Source organism: Lichenostomus cassidix, chromosome W (assembly GCF_008360975.1).
Source record: "Lichenostomus cassidix isolate B80296 chromosome W, HeHo_3.0, whole genome shotgun sequence".
NCBI lineage: Eukaryota > Metazoa > Chordata > Aves > Passeriformes > Meliphagidae > Lichenostomus > Lichenostomus cassidix.
The window spans coordinates 1,727,008-1,749,509 of record NC_139510.1 but is presented as its reverse complement, the minus strand read 5'-3'; the positions used below and the strand labels follow the sequence as shown (position 1 = coordinate 1,749,509).

At 45.8% G+C, this 22,502-nt stretch overlaps 1 protein-coding gene across 1 annotated transcript in view; it reads right to left on the bottom strand.

Annotated features, from left to right (window-relative positions):
* Positions 1–22,502, bottom strand: part of LOC146425294 (E3 ubiquitin-protein ligase UHRF2-like) — a 162,307-nt gene that overhangs the window by 33,928 nt on the left and 105,877 nt on the right. The window contains 2 exon segments of the mRNA XM_085041509.1: positions 13,803–13,965; positions 19,580–19,686. Coding sequence (XP_084897635.1) covers positions 13,803–13,965; positions 19,580–19,686 — 270 coding nt within the window.

Genomic DNA, 22,502 nt, shown 5'->3' with positions numbered 1-22,502 from the left:
GGAACCCCATGTATACAATCTGAGGGGGAAAACAGCTGCTAAGAAGGAGACACCTGAGAAAGAGGTAATCAATAGGCAACTCAAGTTAACTATTGAGAGGCAGAATATGTGAATTCTAAAACCTAGAAAAACAGGATTCCCTTAATCTTATCGAGATAAGAGGGACAAGAATCCATTTGAAGCCAGCACAGAAACTGCTGAATCATCTCATGAAGGACTACGCATGCTACAGAGAGAAAGGTGAACCTTCATCCTGGAGGGAGCCTTTGGGGTCTCCAAAGACCACCGGGACATACAGAGCATGCGTGGCACACATGCTAAAGATATTAATGACTTCCAAGAAATGATTTGTATAACCACTTCTATTCAGAGGAATGTGATGAATATTCATTAATTTTACCTATAACATTGTGTTGTTGGAAGTGCCCAGTGTGTGTGTTTGGAGGAGGGAATCCCCCACACCCGGTGCACTGAATAAATCAAATACCCACTTCTCTGACTTTGTCTCTGAAGTGTCTTTGGGCCTGCTTGGGGCAAATCACACCTAAGAAAGCTCTGAGTGTAGTTGATGTTGAGACCCAAGAAGGCAATTGCAGCTGTGCAAAACTCTCGGGCAGCCCCCTCCCTGCAGCAGGGGGAGGGCCGCCCCAAAGCCGAAACACGCAGGGTGGTCTCTCCGTGGCCACGAGCTGTGGGACTGGTCAGACTCGGTCCTGGCAGAAGTGTCGCAGGTTTAGAAAGGCAGCTGTCTCATTCCCAGTCTCCATGGTGATTTTATTTTAGGGTAACAGGAGAAGTGGTAGGGAAACTATGGAGGGGAGAGGGGAGATAGGGAATAGGGTAAGCTCCATCAGGACAGGAACGAAACAGAGCTCCTTCCAGCTCCTGCTGGGGTTTTTATTCCTGGACTGGGAGGCGGTCCTGACTCACATAATTCAGTCAGGAAGGGTCAAGGGGGCGGGGTCAGGGGAGGGGAGAACACATCACAACAGGCAATCAGTGATCTCCTACATAAAGTACTGAGATCACCTCCCTTGATTCTGGCAAAGGGACCTCTGATCTGGCCCTGCAAGGATAAGACAGTGAATACTCTGAAAAGGAACAGGAATAGAGCGCCCCTGCCTTCAGCCAGGGGGAAAAAAGACATGACTGGATATACTGGACTGTATGATTCAATGGCCTGGCACATCAGACTCACAGAAGTATAAGGCTTTGATAGACACTGTTGTGTGGCTACACAGGCCCTTTCTTGAGAACTTTTTCTTTCCCATGCAAAATATGCGAACAATGAGATAATGATTAAACACCTGCTGTTTTTCCTGATCTGTTTTGATCCAAGACAGAGCGTGTTTGGAATTGGGCGTTGTAGGACTTCAGCCAATCACCCTGGGGGGTGGGTGACCACTGTCCAATTACCTATGAGTTTTTACCATATATAAAGAGAAATTACAACAATAAATTTCTTCTGCTGCTGCTTTTCACTGGACTGGGTTCATGTGCTACATTCCGGGTACAACAGCGAAATCTGGTGACTGCCGACATGTACTACACGCACCGTCTTGGAGGTACAGAACACCCCCCCTCCTTTTTTCCCCCCCCACCTGCCTCGGGGATTTGGAGAAATATGGGAAATTCTGACCCAAACGAAAGAATAGTGTTGTCGGCCTGGAAGAATGCCTTGGCCAGTACGGGGGCCAAGGTGTTGGAGCATTCGTTGCATGCGATCCTGGACTGGGCTTTGATGCATGGCTTCCCCGCAGTCCTAGAGACCGCCCCTGACACTGGGATGTGGTCGCAGCTCGGTGACGAGATCTGGTGTGAAATGAAATATGGGGACATGAACACAGTGCGTTTATATTGTAAGGGGAGGTGATTTTTGGATTTTTTACAAGGTCTGGAAGCGAATATTGGACAAGAGGATGCCTCTTTTTCTCTAGACTTCTCGATCTCGGCCAGCGATGGCCATTCTGAGGAGACCCTGCCCCCGGCCACGCCAGCCGTGGCAAGCGGACCCGTTCAGCGAAAGTACACCTCGCCACAGGACTATGTCCCCACGAAATATCCGTCTCCTGCAGAACAGCTCGCGGAGATGTTGAAACAGGAGGGTAGCCAGGACCGCTCCTCTCCAGCCGCCTCAGCGGCGCTTGTGGGGTCTGCACTGCCGCCGGTACCCCCACGTGCATGCCCCGGCCAGAGTGGTGGGGTCCACTGGGTCCACGCCGGCCCACCTGCCCGGGCCACCACAAGCCTCAGCCGCTTTCGCCCCAGCCAGCCTGACGGGGCCCGCTGGCTCGGCACCGCTGGGCGTACCCAGTCCTGTGCAGGCGCGACTGCCCACAGAAACAATTTTAACGGATATCTCGCAGCAGCTTACCGGAATATCTCAGCAGTTGGTGGCGTTACAGGATGCCTTCTTGCGAGTGGCAACCAGCACAAGTGGCGCGGGGCAGCGTGAGCCAGAAGCGCTTGCTCTGGCAACCCAGAAGGCGGAAGCAGTGCATCCCGCTACGAAAGCAGAAGCACTGGTGCATCCCGCCACAAAAGTGGAAGCAACGGCAGGGATGCCAGAGAACCCCGGGCAGGTTAAGCTAGTCCCAGCGACAGTTCCGGAGGCATAGGCGATTAAAGCAGGCCACTCTGACCTTACAGCTCCTACGCCAGCGCAGCAGATGGTTCTGGCGATAGGCCAGCACGGCCAGCGAGACCCCACAGCGCCCCACCTGCATCGCTGCTTCCCCTTCACTCCACTCCGAGTTCCGCCACTGTGCCGCCTCTTGGCTCAACACTCACACCCGGCCATGGTCCGTCATTTGTGATGGGTTTCGTGGAGAAACCATGGTCTGATGACTCAGACAGCGATGTAGAAGACACGCTTGCTCCAGGGCGGAAAGCTACAGTGTCAGGGTGGCAAAAGGCATGCCTGCTACAGACTCGCCCTTGGACATTCTCAGACTGCACGGTGACAGTGCGCCCAAGAAACTCCAGGCGTTTCTGGGAATCAGTAAAGCTGGGCCCTCAGGAGGCTGGAAATTGGAATCTTTTGGAAAGAGTGGGGATGCCAGGCAAGACAGGTGAATCTATGGACATTCGGGTGGCTGCTACAGCGCCTCTAGGAGGTGTACCAGTAGATCAAGGTGATATTAACACCCTGCCAGTGGATGCCCAAGCCTTTCCTGTGTTCAAGGCTCTCCCGAATTTGGGTCAGGAACACAGGAACACGCATGACACTATTGCGTGGAAGGTGGTACAGGATTTACAATCCAAAGAAGCACAATACAGGCTTGGATCTTCTGAAGTCATACAAATTATTAGAGTGATGAATACTGACCTGCTTGCTCCATTCAATATTAGCCACTTGGGATAAGTTCTGTTAAAACCTATACAATTTACAGTTTTTGAGAATAACTGGAGAAAGCTGGCTGAAAAGGCCGCACTACAGAACATGAACTTGCCTTCTGATGACCCTAGACATGTAGTCGGGGTAGATGCTCTGATGGGAACGAATTACTTTTCTAACCCCAATCTCCAAGCTACTTGGGATCCTCGGGTCCTGGAGCAGGCCCAAAAGGTCAGCATGGGAGCAATAATAAAAAACATTGACATGGCTGCTCCTAAAACACAGTATGCAAAAATATCTCATGGGCAGTCTGAGTGCTTTCTGTCCTTTGTAGAAAAAATAGTGGCAGCCCTGGAGAAACAGGTGGAAGATGATTCAATAAGACAGCTATTGTGCAAACAGTTAGCAAGAGACAATGCCAACGATGAGTGTAGAAAAATCATAGATGCCCCTACCAGGGGACCCTACGCTTGCAGAAATGGTAGAAGCTTGCTCTAAGGTGGGATCAGGGAATCAAAAAAGGTCTGCTTTGGCTGCACTTGTGCCGTCTGGTCAGGTACCCCGTGACCGTGGACAAAAGCAGCCCAAGGCCAGGAACAAACAGAAACGAGCTAATTCAAAGCAAAAGGAAAATTCGGGGACTGGGATTCCCCAGTGCGGGAGGTGTGGTAAGCCAGGTCACTGTCCAGAATACTGCAGTTCTAAGTACCATGTATGGTCGACCTCTGTTGGGAAACACGAGGAGGAGTGCAAAAAGGGGGAGTAGCCCTCCAACACAAAAGTTCCCCAAACAGGGCACCGGCACAGGCCTACCCAGCCAATTTAGAGACGGCACCCAAGGACCAGCCTGGGTTGACATCTTGTGTTGGTTTGAAAACAAACCAGTGGGAGATCACAAGTCAAGATTGAAATTAAAAATAAGTGAAATAATACAAGGAAAAAAGCACTGACAAAGTCAGATACAACCTAACACCCTGTTAGGGTGGTGGTAGCAGTCCGACTGAAGTAGTCCAGTTGAAGCGGTGATCCTGTGAAGGTCTAGTCTCCAGCTGAAGATCCAGTAGTAGCTCTCGTCCTCTGGGAACCCAGTAGACAGGGCTAGCTCAGGCAGTTCCAAGGCCAGGTTATATCCAGGTGGGAACACCTGGTTCCTCCCTCCTGGGCAGAGCATCTCACAATGGGATGAGATAAGTCCATGAGTCACACGGTGGGTCCCTGATGGCCCATTGCCTGTCATGCGGGGTGGGTCATTAGCAGCTGGTAACAGCTAACGGATGGCCCATTGCCTGTCATCCGGAGTGGGTCATTAGCAGGTGATAGCAGCTAACGGCCCACAGCTGGTGGTAATAGAATACTTAACTACATCAATATTGCAACCTAGGACACATCTACACTGCAACAACAGTCGTCCTAGAATCTGGTAGTCTCCATAGGGTTCCTTTGGATGCATATGGACCCCTAAGTCAGGGACTCAGTGTGCTGCTTGTGAGAAGACCAAATGTCACCCATCAAGGGATTTTTGTCCACCCAGAAGTTATAGATGCTGATTTTACAGGCCAGATTCACGCTATGGTTTCCATGCCAAAATCCTCTGTCACTATCCCTGAAAAGACTCACATTGCTCAATTAGTGCCTTTTGAGTCTTGTGTCCCCAGGGCAGAACAACAAGCTTGTGGAGGTAGCAGCACTGGATATCCGGTACTTCCACAGGTCTGCAAGGCTGCAGACATTTCAAGTCAGAGGCCACAGATGACATACCCTAATCCTGCCGAAAGCTCGTCCGCACCGGATTCAGCTCCAAGGTTTGATTGATACTGGTGCTGATGTAACGATTCTCTCCTCCTCTTCATGGCCTTCTTCATGGCCTCTAGCTACTGTGGGCACAGAGATGTCTGTCTCCTTCATGGCCTCTAGCCCCTGCGAGTTTGGCCATCGCGGGGCTAGAAGGAACCACACAAAGCCAATGGAGCAAATGACCTGTGTTGGTAAAAGACCCAGAGGGACAAACGGCTACAATCTGGCCCTATGTTACTTCAGCTCCAGTTAACCTCTGGGGGTGGGACGTGTTGGCAGCCTGGGGGATGCAGATCGGGACAGATTTTTGATAGGGGTCACTGTGTGCAAGGGCGCACCGTATTCTACACTATCTCTGAGATGGCTAACTAACACACCAATATGGGAACTGCAGTGGCCCCTGCCAAAAGAGAAATTAGTCGCTCTTCGTCAGCTGGTTTAGGAGCAATTACAGCAGGGACACATTGAGCATTTTACTAGTTCCTGGAATATCCCCGTTTTTGTAATTAAGAAAAAATCAGGGAAATGGAAACTGTTAGTACATCTCCAGAAAGTTAATGCAGTGATGGAAAGTATGGGGACCTTGCAGCCTGGTATGCCCTCACCTACAATGATTCCCACAGGGTGTGAAATCCGGATCATTGATTTGAAGGACTGCGTTTTCACAATTACTTTGCACCCCAATTGTTGGAGCCTGGCTTGCAGTGCGAGGCCATATGAATATGTTTCTTAAGCTCAATTCAACCTGTGGGACCGACTCTGAAGTCTCTTTCCCAGGAGATAACGGAACGTAAAGAGCCAAGAATGTGAGCATCATAAAAGAATGTTAAACAAGATAAAGCAGTCACATAGACAGAGCTTTAGCTAATGCTTAGAGAGCGTGATTAAAAGTTTATAACCAATTAGCGAGTTAGTTTAGGTGCGTGAACAGTACCTTTTATCCAATTATATACACAAGTGTGTCACATGAACAGTGCTTTTGTCTATAATAATGCTTGCTTCCTGAAAAAAAACTGAGATGACACCGATACCTCTGGGAGGAGTGTGTTATACTAGGGCTGACCCCCGACTTTTGGCACACCGAACAGAGACCTGTGGACTTGGCAATCCCTGGACACTAGTTCCTGAGTCGCATCAGCTGCATACCATCGCAGTGTGTTGCCATTCCCTCCGGTCGCAGCACGCTCTCTTAAGAGCAGTGCTCCCGGGGGGCAGACGGATTAGTATCACCCTAACTCGGGCTGGCGTGGAGCAGAGCCAACGGAGCCGAGCCGAGCCCTGCCGAGCTGAGTCGAGCTGCTGCTAACCCGCTTGCCCTACGGAAAGACCACGGTGACGGAGCTTCTTTTGGAAGGACAGCCTCCCCTGGACGCAGGAGACGATCCTCGTGGAGAAGGTAGGAGAAAGCCTTTTGTTGTCCCTCTCCCTTATAATTTTATTTCGCGTTTTACAGGCACCGTGGGTAGGGCTTTTTTGTGATTTTTGCTCCCCGGTGTGATTGAAAATGGGTGCAAAAGTCACAGAAGAGCAGCGGGAGTTATATTCCCCATCCCGCAAAGTGACAAGTGTGGGACTGTGTAGTGTTTGACCCGGGTTGTAAACTTCCCTCTCCCCACTTTCCTTTTCCCCTTGTCCCTAAAAGGGACAGCTAGCAAGTTGCAAAACATCCACGGATGCCAGGCTGCTACCGTCTCCTGGGCTTCTGGCTAGCTTCTCCGTCCCCCTGCCCAAACGAGACTGGCCATCCCGCTTGAGCTTCTAACCTAAAAACCCACAGTCCTCGCCCTCTTTCCTACCCCTTTTAGTGTCTGGTGCTAATACTGCCACTCCCACAAAGAATGCACTTAAGCCTCCTTTTTATTTCACTTATAATTAATTTCTCCTTCCCAACCCTGTTTTTTCAGTTTTTCAAGTATATTTAGTTCACCCCCGTTTGTAACTTCCCCTCTTCCCACTTTCCTTTTCCCTGTATCCCTAATAGGGGCAGTCAGCAAATTGCAGGTGGACCCTCTCTCGGGTTTTTGCTGGCTTCCCCGTCCCTTTGCCCAAATGGGATTGAGCTCCCCGCTTGGGCTCCTAACCAAACCCTCAATCCTTCCTCTTCTTTCCTACCCCCTCTAAATCCCCTAAACCCCCCAAAAGAGTGGCAAGTAGCAGTTTTTAACATCAAGCTTTGCCCTCAAAATGGTGAGTCCCTTGCCAAGGCAGCTTCTTCTCCCCAAAATCCCTTGCCTCTTCCCGCCTCCCGCTCCCCATTTCCTGCCTTTCAAGCCTTTCTCCTCCCCCACCGTTATGTCGCCCCTTTTTCTTTAGTGCCGCCTCCGGCCCCCCGAACTCGCCCAGTCCCTCCTCCTTCTCGCATGTCATCACTCTCCATCCCCATTACATCAGGGGGTGGCAACCAAAGGGAACGTCCCGCCCCGGGGGGTGGAGAGAGTGTGGGAAAATTCCACCCATAAGTTCCCATGCTTCCATTCCCACATCAAGCCTTCCATCAGGCCCATAAACATTATAGCTAAGGGATGTGCAAGAAGGAGTGAAACAATTTCTATAGACCAGGGGCAATCAGCTCAGACCATCGAGCACTGCCAGCTGCCACAAAAACTAATCATGTTCTGAGAACTGTCTTTGCAGGCAATGAGAATTTTTCAGAAATTTCTACGAGAGCAGCAACCATTTCCACCTGCGTTCAGCCACGCCATCCAAAAAGACTGCTGTTCATTCCTGCTGGCTTGTTGCAGAACCACCGCAATTTAAAGAAAGAAGCTACCATGAGCCCAGAAACACAGAGACTCAAATGATTTTCCTTTTTCTGTTTTTGAATACCCCTTAATCAATGTCTATCCCTAGGAGTTCAAACCAATAGATCCGATTGTCTATGTTTATTTTGTTTATTGAATGTTACTGAACCTTTTTACTCTGAAACCCCGTAAATTGCTTTAACTCCCTTCAATTTTAAAAAGTTGTCTTCAAGCACATATTGTGCAGCCAAATGACAGTCTGTTTAGTCAGCGCCAATGGCTTGAAGAATGCTTGCATTTTGTTGCTCTATATTTATTATAATTGACATTTTTAATTTAGTAACAAAAATTTCAGAGTAAATAAGTTCAATCTTGTTCATTGCTTCTTATTTTTAAATTATTCTTACATTAATTATTAGTTTTTCATTTGTTTTTCGTTAGTAAATAAAATAGGGGGAGATGTAGCAGCCTATGGATTGGTCCTGCCCTCTCCCCTGCACCCTTTTCTTATATGGATTGTTTTCTAGAAGCTTCTCTTTTGTTCCCCTGAGTTGTGTATATGATTGGTTCATTTAAAAATTGTACCCTCCCCTATTATAAACCTATTGGTTTGTACGCCCTTCTTTCTCACCTCGGACTCTCCTGGCTGGCCCTTCGAAATTGGCCACTCCCCGTTTCCCCCCCCTTATAATCCCCTGTCAACGTCTGTTCAGGGCTCCCAGCCTCCGGACTTCCAGACCTCGCCTGTCCTCGTCTCTCCGTCCCTTCTCGCCGCCTCCAGACCCTCACCCGAAGACCCTTAATAAATCTCCCTGGAAGACCACAGACTGGGTGTCTTGCATTCTCTCGCTGCTCCGCTCCAAAGGGGAAACCTCTCCCGCAACCTTTTGCTCTCCGTCCCGTTATCAACGTGCTGTGCCAACTGCTCACCAGAGGTGGTGCTCACCTCACTGTGAAAGACCCACGGTTGCAGGAGGTGTCAGCCGGCGGTGCCAGAGCTGACCGCCCGTGGCTGCACCTCTGAGCCATAGAGCAAGTGCTCTGAGTGAGAGCTGGGTAGACTTCCCGGGCAGGCAAACTACTACACCCAATGACAGACCAAAATTTGCCTTTACTGTGCCTGCAACTAACAATGCGGAGCCTGCAAAGGGATTTCAATGGAAAGTATTACCTCAGGGCATGAAGAATAGCCCGACTATCTGTCAGTGGTATGTCGCTCAGGCTTTGGCCCCTTGGGGCAGGCACTTCTGCCTCGATCCAGCCTGCGCGCTGGATGCCCCGCAAGCAGATCTCCACCATATCTTGGCAGAATCCGGCCTCTTCGGCCAGTAAATCCATTAAAAGCCGAGACAAAGGGGGCAAATCTGGCAGAGACCCAAAATCCCGTGTACCTGATTCACAGAGAGTCTTCCCTGGCAGCGCTTCAGTGGACATATCAATCAAGTTGCCTTGACTGGAAGCACTGGCTGCCGGAGGCTTCTCTTCTGGTTACCGCACAACTCGCGGATCCCGCGCAGTCCGCACGGCAGCCAGGATTTCTGAGTCCACGGCTGTTCTGGATGGAACCAGGGTCTGTTGCTGTCCCGCCCGCATCACGGCAGGGCAAGCAGTTTCTGTACTCTCAGTTCCTGCACCCGGGGCAGCCTGTGCCGCAGCTGGGAGCTCCGGCAGGGGCCCGGATGGGGGGGAAGGGCGGCGCCATTCCGTGGAGGCAGAGGGGGGGAACGCTCGCCGCCGCTGGCCTGCCATCAGCCCGTTCTCCCTCTTTCTTCAGCATCTCCGCTAACTGCTCATTTGGATGGGGGTAAGTGGGTAAAATAAAATCATTTGGAGAGTTATACTTGCTCTTTTTGGACCCATCCACTGCTGACTGTGGGGCTGTGGGGTCAGTCTGGGTTGGGGGTTTCTCCGTGCAATCGAAAGCAAGGAGTCCAAACAGAGAGACGTGTTGAGTACTGCAGTGTAAAATTCCTGTCCCCTTAACGTGTCCCAGACCAATCGCCATGCCTGATGCAAACGAATGGTTTTCATGTCTCCAAGTATCATTTCTTTCCACAAAGCCTTCCCAGCCTTGAGCCACAAAGGACAGTCCACGTCTGTCTCCCACACTTCTGGAACCCCATTTTCAGTGGCCCAGTTCATTAACACCCTGGTCAGGTGTTGCTTTCCTGTGACCACTGGGTCACACCAGGGATCCTCTAAGAAGGCTCGCAAAAGTTCATCTTTTGGCATTGGGGGGTCCATTTCCATCCAAAACCAAGCCGCGCCGTGCTGCGGGTCGAGGGGAGGGAAAGGTTGCTGGCATACCTTTGCGGTGCATGTAGTACGCGTCAGTGGTCACCAGATGTCGCTGTTTGACCGTTAGCGGAGTGAAGAGATGAGTCCTTTCAGAATGCTAAAAGGAACTAACTTTATTAGATAATTAACACATTTATATACACATCAGAAGGCTATTTGGATTGGGCTAACAGTCATCCACCCCCCGGGATTGATTGGCCCAGGCGTTTGACCGCCTGTATCCAAAAGGCCATTTCAATAACATGAAACTTTATCTTTATTTAGAAAATATAAAAGAAGAAGAGAAAAATTCCCGTGGGAAAGGTTTCTGTGCTGCCACACCGAGCAGACCCCTTATTGGTATTCAATTTAGGCTCTGTTTGGTAACTGGCCATTACCAAGCAGATCCTTTATGCTGAGTTTGTTCTCCCTTTTGCAAGGGACCCGCAGAGAATTACAAGCAATACCTTTTTGGTTTTTAAACAAAAAGGGGGAACTATGGCTACACAGGCCCTTTCTTGAGAACCTTTTCTTTCCCATGCAAAATATGCAAACAATGAGATAATGATTAAACACCTGCTGTTTTTCCTAATCTGTTTTGATCCAAGACAGAGCGTGTTTGGAATTTGGTGTTGTAGGACTTCAGCCAATCACCCCGGGGGGTGGGTGACCACTGTCCAATCACCTATGAGTTTTTACCATATATAAAGAGAAATTACAACAATAAACTTCTGCTGCTTTTCACTGGACTGGGTTCATGTGCTACATTCTGGGTACAACAGCGACACTGTTGCATAGCGTACACTAGTGCCATCAGGGTACAGGGGCACAGAACCCATCTGGATTCCTGGACTGACAGAAGGATGCCAACAATTGTTTGTATTGGTGGCTGAGGTGAGTTTAACAGGGGACAAGTGGCAAAAGCACCCCATTGTGACTGGCCCAGTGTCCCAGTATATCCTTGGCACCAACTACCTCAGGAGAGGGTACTTCAGGGACCCAAAAGGGTACCAATGGGTTTTGGGCATGACTACCATGAATAGAGAGAAAATCAAACAGCTATCTTGCCTGGCCTTGGAAGATCCTTCCATTGTGGGCTTGCTGTGCATGGAAGAAAAGCTGATGCTGATTGCTGCTATGACAGTGCAGCAGCAGCAATATCACATCATCCAAGATTCCCTGGTTCCCATCCATGACTTTATTTGCTAACTGGAGAGCAAAGCAATGATCAGCATGACTCACTCACCATTTAACAGTCCCATATCATCAGCACAAAAGTCTGACAGAGGGTGGAGTTTAACAGTGGACTATCGAGGCCTGATCATACTCATATCATCTTTGAGTGCTGCCATATGGCCGTCCTACTACTGGTCTTCAGCGTGCTAGGCAGGATATTAAATTTCACTATGTTGTGATTGCTGTATCCAAGGCTACCATTGGCAGTTATCTTGTCAAGTAAGTCTTCTCAGTTTGAGAGCAGGAAATCCAGCAATGAATTACTCCTAGATGGCATGTCTAGTATCTATATCAGGAAGCAGTCCTCAATGCATTCTGAGAACCTGATGGTCAACTTGTGCCCCACTGAGTTGTTTCCCCAGCAGATGGCCGGGTAATTGAAGCCACCCATGAGGACCAGGTACTGTTGGCCTGAGAATTCCTTGAGTGGCCAAAGTAAGGTTTTGTCAGCTTTATCACCCTGATTGTGAGGTCTGTAATGGATATCTACCATAAGATCCCCTTGGTAACAATCCCTCCAATCCTGATCCAAAGGCATTTGATAGAACTTTTGTGGTCTCCATAATTCACTTCCATACATTCAAATTCATCTTTTACATAAAGTGCAACTCCACCTCCTGTTCTTCCTGAAAGAGCTTGTAGCCATCCATTGTGATCTTCCAGTTGTGTGAGTTTTCCCACCAAGTTTCTGTGATTCCTATGATGTCATAACTCTCAGACTGGGCACAGAGCTCTTGTTCCTCCTGTTTGTTGCCCAGACTCCTTGCATTGGCATACATGGACTTAAGGTGTCTGGACTTGCATTGGTGAGCACTTGAGGTGGCTGGACTTAGGATTCTTGCCTTTGGAGAGGATTGGGGAGCATTCCTCACGTCCTGGATCGTGGCTCCTGGCATGCAGCAAACTTCCCTTGACTGTATATCAGGCCAGCTGATGGACGTGCCTCCATGCCTCTCAGCAGTCACCCACTACTAGCATCTCGCTGCTTCCTTTTGCATCTTTTAGTATGTGTTGCTGTTGTAGTTTCTCTCTGTGAATCTTGCTCATTGGTATTGTCTGCTGTCAAGATTTCATATCTGTTGCCGGTTGGTACATATGAGGAAATGGGTGGGGATAATATCCTGTTCCCATGGGTCACCAGACACCATGGTGCCTCCTTCTCCAAGGTACTATTTGTTTGCTTTTGATGCTCTTTGTCTGGTAGTTCTTGAATGCCATTGCCATGGGGCCCCAGTATTTCTCGCAAAGTCTCAAATATACTCTGTTTCTTGGTCCCCCTCCCTAATACAGAATAACCTGCTGACTTCCTCCTGCAGCTTCTCCACCTGCTGCCTGAGTGACTCCACCAAAGCACAGCTTGCACCCTCCTCCATCCAGGAGTGTGAGGTGCAGTCTTTACAGCCTTCCACCTGGACAGCAGCTTCCCTGATAGGAAGCTGTCTGGGTGGCTGCCTCCACTCATCCCAGGTGAGCCTGGCTAGATAGATGGGCTCCCAGGTGCTGCAGAGCACAGCCTTCTCCAGGTCTCTACCACCATGCTTCCAACAATCCCAAAAGCACTGTCTAATAAGCCCTTTTAATTCCCTGGAGACCTCAAGCTGCTGGTTAGGTTTGCATAGGCAACAGCTAGTTGGGGTGACCATTGGTGCTGCAGCCTAAGCCTGTGAGTGAGCAGAGCAGGCAGCACTGATAACTGGCAGAGTGTGCAGCCCTTTCTTCATGTACATCTGTGTGAACTGCTGTGCAATATTTCAGTGCCACAGTTGGAATGGAATACTTCCATTTAATTTCACTACAGAATTAAATAGGCTAAACCATCCTCACTGTAACAAAAAAATTATTCCTTCAAAAGCCATAATGAAGAGTTTGCTATATGAAAGGAATAAGGGAGTGTCTTTACAAATAAATGACTGGTAAGATAAGACCTGAGTCTGCTGGTAAGACCTATACTGAGAGATAGAAGAAACAATGGGAAGGATTTCCATAGGAATTCCTCTAATTGACTTACCCAAGGCTGTGTTAATAAACTACAAGAACAGAGACATAAGAAAAAGAAGAAAGGGGAGATGTGTATTAAGGGGGTCTGCTTTAGGGGGGATGTATATTACGCAGGGTCTGCATTAGGCATTCCGGGGAGCCTGTACCTCTCGAGTAATTAAGCCAATGGGGAAAGAGAGAGGGAACCTGTGGCTGGGAAAGTAAGATAAAAGAGGCTGTGTCCTCTAGCAATTTGAGAGACCCCATGGGAAATGCCCATGACCTCTCACTTTATTCATGAATAAAGTTACAGGACTCCTCTGTCTCCTTTTTGGACATAAACCTCTGGTGTTTGTGGATTAATTTTCCTGACATATGGAACACAAAAGAAAACATCTAAAGAAAATGTAATGCTATATATACAGCAAAAATCATATTACCTTGTAAATGCCATCATATCTGTTGCCTTCCTCTGGGGCATATTTGCTGATCCGTCGTCCTTTTGAACTGCGTACTACTCGGATTGGCTTACCAGCTCTCTAATTCTTAGACTCTGCTCCATTTTTATCATCCAATGAGGCATCACAGTTAAGGGCCAATGCCCTGAAAACCACATGAAATATCTTTTTAGAACAGATTGCTTTGTGATAAATACATATCATATTATTGGCTTTTCGCAAATATTACAATGTGTATTGCCGAGGAACAGAGGCTTGACAATCCAATATGAATTTACCACAAGCTTCAGTTTATTCATTTACAGCATACAATTTTATAGTGTAGTTAACTAACTCATGCATATTCTGTAATCATACAATATTATTGGTTATATACTTCCACGCCCTAAGTTTGGCTACTTGCCTTAACATGTATCTATGTTTACCTATAGTGCCTGATTTCTGCATATTTGTTGCCAATTAACGCATTCTTGACGGCTCCTACGATCTCCATGTTGAAGGAAAGTCATGGTGACCTAGGTTGCTGATTGGACGTAGGTCTCTAATTAATAGTTGGCTGAATATGGCTATTGTTAAGAAGCGGCTTGTTAATAAGCAATCTATCTACATCTGCGTGTCCCTTCTCTAGAAGCCAGCTTTCCACAGTGTATAATTTAATTCTTTTTACAAAGGTAGCCTTGCTGTGAAAAAATAGCTGTGTAATGATGATAAATGCCTTTCTTTTTGTTGCTAGCTAAGATTAGACGTAGTAGTGAAATAGCTGTTGTAGTTTTGTTAGAATGCTTGAACTGCCTGCTTGAACTGGATAACATCCCACAAATGGACCCTGCCACTGACATTCAAACTATCAGCACCTGTTGTCTGCAGAAACTACAATCTGGGTGTGATAACAGAATCAATTAAAGAGGACTGCGCATGCTCCGAGGAGGCATATCCAAGGAGGAGCTAGGCTAAGCAGTTCCTGGAACATGCAAACTAGTTTGGAGAAAAGTTTGAATATGCATAATTGTTTATGAATATGCATTAGGCTGAAGGGTATGTAAAGGATGTCTTTGTCCATACCAGGTGTGCTTTTTGGCTGAATGCCAAGCACCCAGCGCTGTACTTTTGCTTTTATCTGTCCCCTATTGTCTTTTATTAAACTTTTAAATCCTAACAGGAGAGTCAACCTCATTTTTTCACAGCTTCATACAATATACTATTGAGAATCAGCGTGATAAGATCAAATTTGTTTGCTTTATTTTATTATGTTTACTAAGCAGAAGAAGAATTTGCAGTGAATTCTTCAGTAGACTGAAATACCAATAGGAGCACTGAGATCAACTCTATCATGTGTGAGAATGGGAATACTGTATAGTTAGTTCCAAATGTTCACAATGAAAACTCAACTAATATAGTTAAATATAAGAAATCTTCAGGTTTAATATTTTAAAATAAATAATAATTTCTCAAGTAACATGGAAGGATTTAATAAAGTTGTAAGAATGGCAAATTATCTCTCTGACTATCCCACATTACTGCATATTTTTAGGCTTTTAAAGTGTGCATTAATTGATTAACATTATACAAAAGTAACTTTTGGGAGTTAGGTTTTTCCTTTTTTTTTTCTTTCTCTCAGGGAATTTTCTTCCCATTTGCTGTCCAGGAGATGATGAACAGATGGTACTTGAGAGACAAAAGACGTGGCAGGGTGTCTTGGCATTTCCATTGGAATTGTTCTGGGGGGGGAGGGGGGAAGCGGTGTGGTTTCGGCAGTCTCTTAGCTAGGGTTAGGAGCATCTTTGCTTGGCTCAGAGGGCAGACGGTTGTGGTGTTTGGTGCTGGACTCCTGCTACCAAGAGGACTCACTGCTACTGCTGAGCTTTCCTTCACTGCTTCTCCTTACCGTGGGTGAGCCATTGACTGCAAGAGCAGCCATTGGACTGGGACTTTTCAACACCCAACCTCACTGGGAGAGACCCTCACCATCTACCTGGGTGCTTCAGGGGAAACCCGGGCCCCCCACCTCCTCCCTGTCTCTGGAGGAAGCACCTCCCAGCTGCTTCGGAGGTGTTGCCGTTGCCAGGACATCACACAGGACACACGAGAGCCAGGGGAAAACCGAAACACAACACCACCCCCCTCCCCACCGTCTCTTTCTCCCGGAGGCCGCCATTACCCCCTGGGGAGGCTCAGAGCTTGCTTCGGTCAACCTCTGGAGCCGCCTGAGCCAACAGCGCCAACTGCAGCTGCAGGGGAGTCACTGCAGCCCCTCTGCTTCAGCAGGAGCCAACAGCGCTCCCTGCTGGTTGAAAGACAGTCACTGCAACCATCGCCTTACCAGGACCCAACAGTGCCCCCTAAAGCCGCAGGGGACTCACTGCAGCATCTCTGCCTGAACACGAGCCAAGAGCACCGCCTTCCAGTTGTGGTCGTAACTACACCAAAGGGAAAACTGCTTGGTGGGTGGGAAAAGCCTGGTTTTGGGTTTTCTGTTTCCTTTGTTGTTGCTGTGGTTGTTCTATCTATATACACACCTATATATATATATATATATATATATATATATATACACCTATATATATACCTCTATATATCCTAGTAAAGAACTGTTATTCCTTTTCCCATATCTTTGCCTGAAAGCCCCGTAACTTCAAGGTTATAATAATTTGGAGGCAGGGGGTCATATTTTGCCATTCCAGGGAGGTTCCCACCTTCCTTGGCAGACACCTGTCCTTCTAAACCAGGACAGTAACATATGAAAAAAGTACCTAGTGACTATCCAAAAATCTATCTGTTGCAAATGATACTGTTCTTAGTCCATTAACTACCTAAGCTTAGGAATTAAATGCCATGAACTAATTCAGATACAAACAAACAAACCATAATGGTCTTCTTTTCTATGTATTTTGATCTAGAAGTGTATAGAAGGATCATCAGAGATTCAGAAAAGAATGAATCATAGACTCATAGAATGGCCAGGGTTAGAAGGGACCTTAAAATCATTCCGTTCCAACCCCTCTGCTGTGGGCGGGGACACCTTTCACTAGACCCAGTTGCTCAGAGCCCCATCCAGCCTGGCCTTAAGCATTTCCAAGGATGGGGCATCCACAACTTCTCTGGGCAACCCGTTCCAATACCTCACCGCCCTCACAGTAAAGAATTTTTCCCTAATATCTAATCTAAACTTACTCTCTTTCAGTTTGAAGCCATTCCCTCTTGAATATCAGTAAACACCACAAAAATATTCTTCCTTGTTTAGTTGGAGCCTCTCCCACATCCCATGCTTACTTTAACAATGGATGACAATAAGAATTTTTATACACGGGTGGGAGAAAAGTAATGTGTTTGCCAGGAAGTTCAAATCATTATGGATAAAACTTTATCCCTCCAAAAGGAACACAGGTGGATAAAATATCATGGAGAGAGATGGCATTTCCTAAAGGAACTTTATAATAATGTAGAGGAACATTAAGCAATAGTATTTATATTGTCTACATTTATCTGTCTGGATGTCCATATAATTGATGAGAAGAAGAAGGCTCCAGCTTGGTCTGAGTGTCTCCTGAAGTAATCATTTGTCCTGGTTTTGGATGGGATAGAATTAATTTTCTTCCCAGGGGCTGGTGTGGGGCTGCATTTTGGATTTGTGCTGAACACAGGGTTGATAATATAGAAATGTTTTTGGTTTTGTGGAACAGGACTTGCACAGAGCCAAGGCCTTTCCTGATTTTTGCATGGCCAGGCTGGAGAGGGGGCGTGGGGTGCATGGGAGGTTGGGAGAAGACACAGCTTGGACAGGTGACCCAAAGTGACCAAAGGGATATTCTAGACCATATGACATCATGCTCAGTATGTAAAGTGGGGGGAAGAAGAAGGAAAGTGGGGGGAACATTTTGAGTGATGGCATTTGTTTTCCCAAGTCACTGTTATGTGTGATGGGGCCCTGCTTTCCTGGAGATGGCTGGACACCTGCCTGGCCATGGGAAGCAGTGAACGAATTCCTTGTTTTGCTTTGTTTGCATGTGTGGCTTTTGCTTTCCCTATTAAACTATCTTTATCTCAATCCATGAGTTTTCTAGCTTTTACCCTTCCAATTCTCCCCCCGATCCTGCTCGTGGGACAGTGAGCAAGCGGCTGCATGTGGCTTGGATTTTGTCTGGGGTTAAACCATGACATCACTTTTATTCACTATTTGTATAGGTGTTCTATTCTAGACACTTGGGGTAAGATAGTATGAATCCCTGCCCTGACTGAACAGTTTGAACATAAAATATCTTTATTGCCATACATTGATTTGAGTGTGGATGAACAAAAGTCTCTGGAATCAGGTTCAAACTCAACCATGAACCACAAAAGAAACAGTGGCACTCAGAAAAATATGGCAAAATCTACAGCCTGCAATATACAGAAAAAGTAAGGAAAGGTGAAGTAATGCAGGTTTTAAAAGTATTTCTTTTGTACAGACAAAATAATAAAATGTTCTGGACAAGCAAAAAATCAATTCTGGTTCTATTACATTCAACTATACTGTCCTACTTCAATCATCACAAGAGTTAAGAACATTAGACCCAAAGCAAAGACTACAACCAGTCAAAATAGATAAATGGTAGCACCACATTATACTCCATGCATCTCAACTACTACAAAGCAACCAGACATGCACTTTTCCAGCGGGTTTCACAACCATTTGCTGAGAGCAGAGGAACAAGACTAAAAAGCTTAGGTTTTGTTCCAGGTTCAAATAAAAAGTTCACTTTAATGATTAAAAGCCATTATAAACCTGCTGCCCAAATCTATTTTTTGTCTCACTTATTTCCATACTCTTGTTTCTGTTAAATCTATCTCCTCCTTCTCTGTCAGTATCCCAGTTAGGCTTTTCTTCTTTCTCCTCTGAGCACCAAGAGAAAGCCTGAAAGATTACCTTCCCATTCAATTTTGGTGCTTGGCAGAAGCACTGCACATCCAATGTCAGATCTGGTAGAGAGAGTTCCAGTCAATCTTGGTACCCCATAGCCACTGCATGGTTAGTTGCTTCATGCAGATGATATATATTTAGAAATGTAAAGGTATTGAGAATACCTAGAGTTTAGGCAGGCTGTTTATAGAACATAAATATATTTTAAGCAAATTTCCAATTTATTTTTTCAAACCTTTTATTTTCTTCAGTCGATTGTTTTCGCCTACAATTTGGCAAAAAAATAGGCCAGCTATTAGGGACATGAAATTACGCAACCTAAAGGCAAAGAAATACTAGTTCCTTGTTCTTCATACAAAGTATGAAGGCACTAAAGGCTATCAGATATATGTAAGATTTCTTTTAGTATGGGCAAATGAACATAACACTTTCTTCATACCTAACTTTCATAAATCATTAAGCCATTTAAGATAAAACTTTATAAGAACAATCTGAGGCAAATGCCTAGCACAGAAAATTTCAGCTTAAAATATTTAAGTTTGGCAAACTTCTAATCACCTGAAAACCAAGTCTTTTCATAAGAAGTGTTGGACAATTTCAAATAGATAAACATAAAATAGATACAAATACCTGTCAACTGAATCTGTAATAGAGCAATATGTTTTCATTAGTTACAAATAATTATTTAAATCAAAATAACACCATGTTTGACAAAATGCCTCCAAACAACAGGAGGCATCACTGTTTATTGTAGCAAATGTATAAAAGGGAATAAGTTTTTCAAAATATAATTTTAAAATTAAAGGCATAAAACTTAATTCTTTGGTCTGGAATTTTTTTTTATTTAGTCTCAAAAACTTACCTGTTCATGTGTGTTAATGTTTGATCAAATGAATGTTCTCCAATTCTTTTATTTCCAGAAAGATCTCTACCTCCACTCCCAGTATAAGTGAATTCATCTCCTTGGTCCTGTGTAAGAAGATTATCCTCCATTTTAGCATTCTGTATTAAAGCATCTGAACTGAAAATCTGCTCCTTCATTTGTTCTATTTACTCAAACAAGAAAAATTGCCTGAGGCAAAGAAAAATGTGCTGTTTTAACATCATTCTCCTTTCAGAGTAACAATGACAGCAAAATGTTACTGGTTAAGATACAGCATATCAGAAAGTGATTATAAAAGAATATACCTGCCTTAAAATATTCTTTTAACTCCTCAAGCATTATGTTTAGTCACACAGATATTTCTAATAGAGGGAATTCTTTCTATCTAGCATTTTCTCATTCTCTAACTTCACAGCTTAAAGGAAAATCCCATTTGGAAAATAGTAATATATCACTCAGAGTCCTCACTTCTGCCTGTTAATGGGACTGAGCACCAATACAGCAAACCACTTTGTATTTAAATACAAGTAGTTTGCTTCAATAACACTACACTCATTACTACCAAGTAAAAATATTCAGGAAAAAATCCAAAGAAAAAAGAGTTGTCTAAGGGTGGGGTTTTTTGCATTTGCAGAGATTGCCTCACCTCAATTTCAGTTGTTCAGAACTACTAAGAGCTTAGAAGGCTTCTTCAGATGCAAATTTTGTGAAATTGAATGAAGGTTGATTAAACATTGCTTTAAAACAAGCTTTAAATATAATTAAAATATACATAGCACTTAAGTGAAGCCACTATTATTATTTTTTTCTTTAAAAATTCAGATGAAAGGCAGATTAACCAGCAAAACCAATTTCCATGGGAAACAGGAAGTTCTCAGAATTTTGAGGCCTTCAAAGTAAAATTAGATGACTGGAAGATATTCTTTAAACAAAGCTATCTTTTAGAAATTGGTCTTAATAAAGAGATAAAATAGATGTGAGACCTGGGCATACATACTTACTTGACCTATAAACTTTCAGTGTTCTACACATGAATGGGCAAAATGCTATAGATTTGAGACAAACTGGAAATCCAGGAGAAGGAAAATGAGGATCAAATGGGGCCAGTTCTGTTTAATATCTTCATCAATGAGGGGGATGAGGGGATTGAATGCACTCTCAATAAGTTTGCAGATGACACCAAGTTGGGTGGGAATGTTGATCTCCTAAAGGGTAGGAAGGCTCTATAGAGGGATCTGGGCAGGCTGAATCAATGGTCAAAGGCCAATTGTATAAGACTGAACAAGGTGAAGTGCTGGGCCCTGTACTTGGGTTGTAACAGCCTCCATGAAATGTGATAGGCTTGGAGAAGAGTGGCTGGAAAGCTGCTCAGGGGAAAAAGACCTGGAGGTGTTGGTTGACAGCTGACTGAACATGAGCCAGTGTGTGCCTAGGTGGCCAAGAAGGCCAATGGCATCCAGGCTTGTATCAGAAATAGTGTGGCCAGCAGGATTAGGGAAGTGATTGTCCTCACTGGTGAGGCTGCACCTCAAATGCCATGTTCAGTTCTGGGCCCCTCATGACAAGAAAGACATCGAGGTGTGTCAGAGACTGAAATAGCTCATGCCTCAAACATTAATATAAAGTTTTGCTCATTATAACAAAAACTGTATAAAGAAGCTACAATTAAAGAAGCCTCCCTGAAGATACCTGACTGGGACTTTGGACTGAGAGTCAAACTGCTGAGATTAGATAAAGGGAAACCTATTGTTCAGTCATCTCAGGCTGAGGGAAAGGTATGCATCCACAAAGGTTAAACCCACCAGCTGTGCTGCGAATCATCCCTGGCTGAGTTTGGGGTGGGGGGAAGGCACAGCTCACAGAAGACAGGTTTGCACAGACTTCCCCCCCCCAGCCGAGGACAGGGGGAGGAGGTTTGGGGTGAGTGGCATAACCTCTGGTCAGAGGCAATAAACACCCATCCATCCTCCATTACACAAACTGGTCCAGCTGTGGAACCCCCAACCACACAAGCCACATCCACAGGACTTTCACATGAGAGACAGCTGAGGGGGAGTCATAATCCATCAAAGACTCCCCAAAGTGCTCCCCAGAGGCCTTGCACCACAGGACTGCATGTGATGCAAGCAGAGTCTGCTGCAAGAGACTGCCCCCTCCCTCCCCCAGGGGGACATGCCTGGACATTGTCACCTGGCTTGAGTGTATATTAACCTATGGCATTCTACGCTTTCTTGGGGGGACCATCACTGTTGGAAAACGCAGTTTTCCAGCAAAACTTATGCTAACTGAATACATCTAAGCAGGGCCTCAGCATACTCAGGCCTCAGTAAAATCCTAACAAGCTACAGTGACTTGTTTACCTGAGAATGTTCTGTGGGAAGAATGTCATGAGAAAGAATAGGGAGTCAGAAGTGTTATGAGAAAAGGATAAGGGAGTCAACAGGAGGATCCCTGAATGTGTGAGAACAGACTGCAGATGTGTGTGTAGCTATAATTAGTAGCATCTGTAACAGTATATAACTCTCTCGTTTGGTGAAATAAAATGGAGCTTACTCTATATCTCATATTGAGACTGCCGTGAGTTCCCTCTCGTCGCGATGTTACATCACCACCAAGAAGACCAGCTGGAGAGGATCAATGCAACATCATTGGGATCCACGGATGGTGATATTTTCTTAATTCTGTCTCTGTCACCCTCTTTCTGTCCCCCCCCAAGTCTTTTCCTACTTCTCCTTTTCACTCTTTTCCTCTCTCTCTCTCATATTTACTATCAAATAAAATCCATACTATTGACTGGCATATGGTCTCATTTGCACCTTAATTTGGGCTGAGGTATTTCTAAAGAACCTTAATATTTGGATCATACCAAGGTGCTGGAGTGTGTCCAAAGAAGGGCAACGAA